General features: G+C 41.6%; 1 protein-coding gene across 1 annotated transcript; it reads left to right on the top strand.

Moving 5' to 3' along the window:
• The first annotated feature begins 63 nt into the window (after positions 1-63).
• Positions 64-7,214, top strand: casp3a (caspase 3, apoptosis-related cysteine peptidase a). Its single transcript, XM_035789034.2, has 6 exons — positions 64-297; positions 1,081-1,220; positions 2,526-2,654; positions 3,480-3,655; positions 4,886-5,000; positions 5,238-7,214. Exons 1-6 carry the CDS (start codon positions 233-235, stop codon positions 5,465-5,467), a joined length of 855 nt encoding a protein of 284 aa, XP_035644927.1. The 5' UTR covers positions 64-232; the 3' UTR covers positions 5,468-7,214.
• The last annotated feature ends 1,401 nt before the right edge of the window (positions 7,215-8,615 follow it).

The raw sequence follows: 8,615 nt of genomic DNA, 5'->3' as shown, positions 1-8,615 counted from the left end.
AACGCCCCCTTACATTGGTTTCGATTGTGACGTATTCTAATATTGTTTACTCCGGACGCTACTATTGGTTGGTTGCGGACTGTTGTTTGTAACAAAGAACTATAGGAAGACATGTGCATACAATATATTGGCTTGATATAAGGGTGGCCATTTGCACGGTCTGACCAAAACTTTACTAACAACATTTTTATATAGTCACTGACATTTGTTTGAAATCGATTCGCAGAATACCATGTCAGCAGCAAACGAGTTGAGTGCTGGGGACTGCGTTGACGCTAGGCGGGGCGATGGACAAGAGTGAGATTCTTTGTTTATCTCAATGCATGTATTTTACGAAGTAGCCTAGCAAACCGTGGTAAAGTTGTTTTGAGTTGCGATATTCACCAGTCATTCGGACGACCACATGTTATCATACATTTTTGTAATGAAATCAGGACATTAGGCGACATTGTTACTTGATGATCGTGTTGCGGCCATGGAGTTTGATGCCTATATTTGGTCCATGCTTAGACAACATACAGGAAATTGCCAAAATTGTTATTGTGTCACGCCTATAGTTGACACACGAACACACAGCCATATATATGACTAAAAAGAGACGTTTTACAAAAGGAGATCTATTGTATCTCTTTTGAAAAAGTATTATATTTGTATTCATAGATATTGCTTAACAGTCTGAGAGAGAGAGAAGGCACAGGGTCAGCCACATGGCAACACCCCTGGGATAATTTTGGGTTATGGGCCTGCCTGGGAAATGCTTTTGAAATGCATCCTTCCACCCTTTCTTAAAGTAATCACTGATTCTACAGATGCAAAGTAAGGGTACCATCTCACAGCTTCCACACAATCCACATGTCTGATCAGTTATTACTTTAAGGGAAGGATGCTCAAAAGTATTTCAACGGTTCAAGTGTATACTTACTCAAAACCCAGTGGTCCTGTGTTTCTCAGTTGGTAAGAGCTACCAATGACAAAGTCGTACGTTCAATTCTCAGAGGGATTCTCAGTGTGCATGACGCACGAAAATGTAAGTGACTTTGGATGAAAGCGTCTGCTAAGTGGCATCTATTTGTTTCCTAGGTCAGAGGGCCCCTGTGGTGGCTCTGGGTCTATGCAGGTGGATGCCAAGCCTCAGTCCCATAGCTTCAGGTACAGCCTCAGCTACCCCAGCATTGGCCAGTGTATCATCATTAACAACAAGAACTTTGACAGAAGAACAGGTATTGTGTTCGTTCATTTGTAGACTCCGGGTGTAGGCTATGTCTAATACTTATGTTTTGTATTTGCATAAAGCTTGTTGTTCAGCTTCTCAGTGGAGGAAACTAGTTGAAATTACATCATTATAACATGATTATGTAAAATGGTTGTAATGACATTACCTCACCCAGCTTTGTCTGCTGGGTTACTACTGTATGAATATTTGTAAAGGCAGTGATGTAAAGTAAAAATACTTTAAAGTACTATTTAAGTAGTTTTTTTTGCAGTATCTGTACTTTACTATTCAGATTTTATACAACTTTTACTTCACTACATTCCTAAAGAAAATAATGTACTTTTTACTCCATACATTTTCCCTGATATCCAAAAGTATGTTACATTTTGAATGCTTAGCAGAACAGGAAAATGGTCCAATTCACACTTATCAAGAGAACATCCCTGGTCATCCCTACTGCCTCTGACCTGGAGGACTCACTGAACACACATGCTTGTTTTGTAAATTATGTGTGTGAGTGTTGGAGTGTGCCTCTGGCTAGCCAAATAAAATTAAAATGGTTCTGTCTGGTTTGCTTTATATAAGGAATTTGCAATTATTTATGTTTTTACCTTTTGATACTTAAATATATATATATATATTACCCCTTTTTCATGGTATTACAATTGGTAGTTTACAGTATTGTCCCATTGCTGCAACTCCCATACAGACTCAGGAGAGGCGAAGGTCAAGAGCCGTGCATCCTCCGAAACACAACTCAGCCAAGCCACACTGCTTCTTGACACAATGCCCGCTTAACCCGGAAGCCAGCCACACCAATGTGTTGGAGGAAACACCATACACCTGGCGACTGTGTCAGGCCTGCCACAGGAGCTTGTGAGCGATGGGACAAGAACATCCCCGCCGGCCAAGCCCTCCCCTTACTCGGACTACGCTGGGCCAATTGTGCGCCGCCCCATGGGTCTCCCGGTTGCGGCTGGCTGCAACAGAGCCTCTAGTGGCACAGCTAGCACTGCGAATCAGTGCCTTAGACCACTTCGCCACTCGGGAGGCCCCGATATTTTTGGAATTACATTTACTTTTGATACTTAATTATATTTAAAACCCAAAACTTTTAGACTTACTCAAGTAGTATTTTACTGGTTGACTCACTTTTACTTGTCATTTTAAGGTATCTTTACTTTTACTCAAGTATGACAATAAGGTACATTTTCCACTACTGTGTAAAGGCTGTATGTACACAATGATGACACACATTACATATCCAGAAAGCAAATTGAATTAGTCTAATAACTTTACTTTGTTTTTAAAGGTATGAATGTACGCAATGGCACAGATGTGGATGCAGGCAACGTGATGAAGGTGTTTGGGAAACTGGGTTATAAGGTGAAGGTTTACAATGACCAGAAAGTGGACCAGATCAAGCATGTTTTAACCACAGGTAAGCATGTTTGAAAGTCAGCACCACCACTGACAACCACCACGAAGATGGGTTTTTCTTCGTATAAAGATCATACACAGAAGACATTCAGTAAATTACGTTTTAAAAGCAGCCCATTCACAATAAAAACAAGTGAAAGTACATGGTCTCCTGTACTTAAACTGAGAATCAACAATATTGCGTTTCCACGAGCAACAGGGTTAAGCAAAAACATAGCATGGTGAGCACGATGCAAAACGATCCGCTCTCAGTGTCTGCACATGTGCTCTGTGTCTGTTGCGCTTCATTCACTCACCTGCAACGTGATAGCTGTGTGAAAACATTGGTGAAGAAAATGAGCGTCTCGTTTCTCACTTCTTGTTGTTCTGGAAATTGTCTCAATTACTGCTCTTGTCTACCTTTTTAAAGGGGCAATCTGCAGTTGAAACAATAACAAAACGCCTTCCCCACAAATGTTTCAGTAAAAAGTTGAGAGATGGGGCTGAAGAAATGTAACCATTCCCAACTCATAGACAGAGCTATGGATGCCAGGACTGATCATTCATGATATCAACATTATAGTTTTAACCATGCTTTAAAACGCTGTACAGTGTCTGTTTACATTTACTTTGTTTACAAACATTGAAGTAATGCAAGCTTATATTTTGGGTTCTGATGGAGTATGACAGTTTAACTAAGCTCATGAGGAATTTATGTTATGTTCTTCAAGAATCAATGGGTACATCAATAATCAATCATTTATAAGTAAAGAATATATGTAGCAACAGCAGATAGAGCCTTTTAAATTCTGTGAAGGACCAATTAAAAACTTGATGCTGTTTCCAGCCTCCAAGGAGGACCACAGCTGCTCCGCTTCGTTCGTGTGTGTCCTGCTGAGTCACGGGGATGATGGCGTGTTCTTCGGGACGGATGCCTCCATCGAGCTCAAGAGCCTCACCAGCCTGTTCCGGGGCGACCGCTGCAACTCGCTGGTGGGCAAGCCCAAACTCTTCTTCATCCAGGTACTGTGGGCATTATTATTTATTTATTTTTATTTCACCTTTATTTAACCAGGTAGGCAAGTTGAGAACAAGTTCTCATTTACAATTGCGACCTGGCCAAGATAAAGCAAAGCATTTCGACACATACAACAACACAGAGTTACACACGGAGTAAAACAAACATACATTCAATAATACAGTAGAAACAAGTCTATATACGATGTGAGCAAATGAGGTGAGATAAGGGAGGTAAAGGCAAAACAAAGGCCATGGTGGCAAAGTAAATACAATATAGCAAGTAAAACACTGGAATGGTAGATTTGCAGTGGAAGAATGTGCAAAGTAGAAATAAAAATAATGGGGTGCAAAGGAGCAAAATAAATAAAATAAATACAGTAGGGAAAGAGGTAGTTGTTTGGCTAAATTATAGATGGGCTATGCACAGGTGCAGTAATCTGTGAGCTGCTCTAACAGCTGGTGCTTAAAGCTAGTGAGGGAGATAAGTGTTTCCAGTTTCAGAGATTTTTGTAGTTCCAAAGCACTAGAACAACAATATGAAGTTAAGGTTAAAAGAAGGTATAAGATAGAGGCTAATTGAATACCCTACTGACAAAACAGGTTCGTCTCGTCCACAGTCAAATCAAATAAAAAATGTATTTGTCACATGCGCCGAATACAACCTTACAGTGAAATGCTTACTTATAAGCCCTTAACCAACAAAGCAGTTAAGAAAAAAATACTAAGAAATAAAAGTAACAAATAATTAAAAAGCAGCAGTAAATTAAGAATAGCGAGGCTATATACAGGGGGTACCGGTACACAGTCGATGTGTGGGGGCACCGGTTAGTTAAGGTATTTTAGGTAATATGTACATGTAGGTAGTTATTAAAGTGACTGCATAGATAATAGAGAGTATCAGCAGTGTAAAATAGGGGGTGGGGGGGCAATGCAAATAGTCTGGGTAACCATTTTATTTGAGTCTTATGGCTTGGGGCTAGAAGCTGTTTAGAAGCCTCTTGGATCTAGAATTGGCACTCTTATACCGCTTGCCGTGCAGTAGCAGAGAACAGTCTATGGCTAGGGTGGCTGGAGTCTGACAATTTTTAGGGCCTTCCTCTGACACTGCCTGGTATAGAGGTCCTGGATGACAGGACGAGGTGAGGGAGGGATTGTTCAAAAGGTAGCCTTTGCGTTCGTGTGTGACTGTGACTGATCCATGTCTCCTGTTCCCCCCGTGTGTGTGACAAGCAGGCTTGCAGAGGTACTGATCTGGACGGGGGCATCGAGGCAGACAGCAGTTCAGATGGGAGTTCAACCAAGATCCCTGTGGAAGCAGACTTCCTCTATGCCTACTCCACAGCTCCAGGTCCAAGACATGTTCCAAAGCCACACACACACACACACATAGAAGCAGTCTCCAGTCAGGTTTCCTTGAGGTGTGCACAGATCTATAAGTAATTGGATCTGTGAATGCAAGGCTACCACCCTCTTACTTTACCAATCCATCCAATTTAGATCTGTTATTATCTGAGCATGGATGCATTTTCTGAATTATTCAAACCAGGCCCTTGACTCTTATGTGCTCTCACATGTCTTCCCACAGGCTACTACTCATGGAGAAACACTCAGACTGGCTCCTGGTTTATCCAATCTCTGTGTGAGATGATTGGCAAGTACAGCAAAGAGCTGGAGGTCCAACACATCCTGACCCGGGTCAACCACAAGGTGGCGACAGAGTTTGAGTCTGCGTCAAACTCTCCCGGCTTCGATGCCAAGAAGCAGATCCCCTGCATTGTATCAATGCTGACCAAAGAGATGTACTTTACATCCTGAACGGAGAAAGGTTTGAAGAAGCTCCTCATTTGCCTGGTCCCAGATTGGTTTTAGCTGTCTCGCCAACTCCTATGGTCTGTCTCGCCACTCCTATGGTCACACTCCTGGTACCAGCTTCTGAGTGAGGGCAATAGATGTGTGTTTGTTTTGGTTGTGGATTGTATTAGCTGAATTTTTAACACCACTGCTCAATCACTCTAGCTCAAGTTGGACTTGGTTTAAACTTGTAGGCTTAAGTATCACATTTTATGTTGGAGGTTGAAACCTCTGTCATGCTTTCAGCCTGATGTCAAGAAGTTGACTCTTCTTCAGAGTAGGGGTCAGTTCACATTTCAATTCCATCAACTGGGGAAGTGTGAAATCCTAATTGTAAATGTTAAATTTAAAAAAACTTCCTAAATGCACTGATTGATTTGAAAGTTGAATTGACCCCAACCCTGTTTCTTACTGAATGATCCCTTGTGTGTAAAGTTTAACGGAGGATGTCTATAACGTTTTGGGAGTAGATTGCAGGGGTAGTGTGTAGTAATCAAATCGTGGACGTGCAACTCATCTACAAGCACCAGCATTTCTCCCTCATTATTCTTTAAACTTTTTATTTTATTATTTTTACAATGTCTAGAACCACACATTTTGTTGGATACTTGAATGAGTAGTCAAAGTGCATTTCTGAAGGGATTATGTTACATTTGTCTTTTGTGTGGGTTTAAATTGATGATATTTTTTAAATTGCCGGATATTGTGTAAGTTCATTATAGTTATTCTGTGAAAAAAAACAATCCTGTTAAATTAATTCTGCAGAAATAAGGCTTCAAAGTTGGTCAATTGAAAGCTCTTCCTGACCTGAACATGACCAAATGCTTACTCTGTTTGTAGGTTAAAAACATTTTTCTCCTGTCCTGGCGTAACAAATGTGTGGTATGTTGATAGGATGTGTATGCTAAATATAATAATAATATATGCCATTTAGCAGACGCTTTTATCCAAAGCGACTTACAGTCATGTGTGCATACATTCTACGTATGGGTGGTCCCGGGGATCGAACCCACTACCCTGGCGTTACAAGCACCATGCTCTACCAACTGAGCTACAGAAGGACCTCAGAATACTAAACAACAGTTAAATTTTCCTGTGGGCAGAACATGCAGTACAATACTCTTTTCATCTCTCCCTGCAGTCATGTTCATTCATCACTTTAAAAAATGACTATATTCTTCTCTAATAGCAAAAAAAAGATCCACGTCAAACAAACTCTTCCAATCCTTCAGGTGTCAATCTTTTTTTCCCCCCTTAGAAAGATAAAGGCAGGTAAAGAAAGACAAGACACGCGACAACAAAATAAAAAGTTTACTGTGCATCGAGTGGATACAGGGTGAAAGGCAGCTTCAGCTAAACAGGAAGCCAGGGGGAAGGCAGCTTTAGCTAAACAGGAAGCCAGGGGGAAGGCAGCTTCAGCTAAACAGGAAGCTGAACAAACAACAAAGTGTTTCCAGGTATGCTGATAGACAGGATGTGTCCTCTCTAACTTGGCAGACATTTTGTCTATATATTAAAGGCCCAGTTGTAGAAGCTTAAAGGTGCACTCCGGTAGTGATGTGCGGGTCAGCTGTTTTATTCACCCGCCCGCAATTGCTAATAACCCATCTGCAACCACCCAACTATATGTGATAAAGTGAAAATGCAATAAGATTTTCTGTGCAAAATGTACACGTGACATCAGTTTGACGAATTAAAGCTGTGAAAATGACCTAACATGTTTCTGATAAGATTTCAGTTCGGCTGCAAGAACTGCTTAATTCTGCAGGAGTTAATTATATTATAAATAATCATAATGGTGCCAGAGGAGATGGCTCTTAACCAATTGTGCTATTTTGTATGTGTTTTTGTTGCGTTATTTGTAACTTAGTACATAATGTTTCTGCCACCGTCTATTAGGACCGAAACGAGCTTCTAGATATCAGAACAGTGATAATTCACCTCAAACTGGACAACACATTTGCCACACTGATCCTCACCCCTGAGGGGCCCCAGTGTTGTGTGCTTAGTACTCCCTGTTCACTCACGACTGCACGGCCAGGCACGGCTCCAACACCATTAAATTTGCAAATGACACAATGGTGGTAGGCCTGATCACCAACAACGATGAGACCGCCCACAAGAAGGACGTCAGAGACCTGGAAGTGTCTCCCTCAATGTGAGAGCTTCAAGTTCCTTGGTGTCCACATCACCAACAAAATATCATGATCCAAACACACCAAGACAGTTGTGATGAGGGCACGACGATGATCTTTTCAGTCCCCCTCAGGAGACTGAAAATGTTTGGCATGGGTAATCAGATCCTCAAAAAGTTCAACAGCTGCACCATCGAGAGCACTGGTTGAGTGGTATGGCAACTGCTCGGCTTTTGACAGCAAGACGCTACAGAGTGTAGTGGGTACGGCCCAGTACATCATTGGGGCCGAGCTTCCTGCCATATACCAGATGGTGGGTGTAAGAGGAAGGCCCTAAATATTGCCACCCTTGTCATAGACTGTTCTCTCTTCTGCCACACGGCAAGCGGTGCCGGAGCGCCAAGTCTAGTTTCAAAACGCCTCTGATCAGCTTCTACCCCCAAGACTACTGAACAGCTAATCAAATGGCTACCTGGACTATTTGGCGCTCCTACTCCCCCCCCCATTTTTTTTACACTGATTAGGCACATTGTTACAGAGAACAGTTTATTGTGATAGCAGTTTACAGTTTATTATCCATCTGAACAGTACAGTTCCCCATCTTGTGACTGTCAAATTTGTATCGTGTCTCAAAATCATCACACAAACATCTTTCCCAAACATTAGGCCACTGTTCTGGTCCTCACTTCTTTTAATTTTCAACTCTCCATTTTGAATTACACTTCAACATTGTCTCTTTTTTCTCAGTGGGTCGAAGTTAACTTTTCTGCCCAAGTTTCCAAAAGCATGTGGAAATTGGCATGTATTTGCTGCGCGTACAGTTACATACTGACCAGATGTGCGCCATCGCACGCATGTTGATTTTGCCCATCCACACCAGATGCGATCCGGACACACAGGTTGAAATATCAAAACAAATTCTGAACCAATTACATTAATTTCGGGACAGGTTGATAAGCAAACATTTATGACAATTT

The sequence above is a fragment of the Oncorhynchus keta genome, chromosome 16, assembly GCF_023373465.1.
Source record: "Oncorhynchus keta strain PuntledgeMale-10-30-2019 chromosome 16, Oket_V2, whole genome shotgun sequence".
Classification (NCBI taxonomy): domain Eukaryota; kingdom Metazoa; phylum Chordata; class Actinopteri; order Salmoniformes; family Salmonidae; genus Oncorhynchus; species Oncorhynchus keta.
This window is presented reverse-complemented; position numbering and strand designations above follow the sequence as displayed.

What these genes read in the sequence shown, in the direction of transcription:
- casp3a (XM_035789034.2), top strand. Translation starts at nt 233, where the DNA reads ATGTCAGCAGCAAACGAGTTGAGTGCTGGGGACTGCGTTGACGCTAGG. An exon ending in GAACTTTGACAGAAGAACAG is followed by an intron (nt 1,221 to 2,525) that starts GTATTGTGTTCG and finishes TTGTTTTTAAAG; the next exon opens with GTATGAATGTACGCAATGGC. An exon ending in CCAAACTCTTCTTCATCCAG is followed by an intron (nt 3,656 to 4,885) that starts GTACTGTGGGCA and finishes TGTGACAAGCAG; the next exon opens with GCTTGCAGAGGTACTGATCT.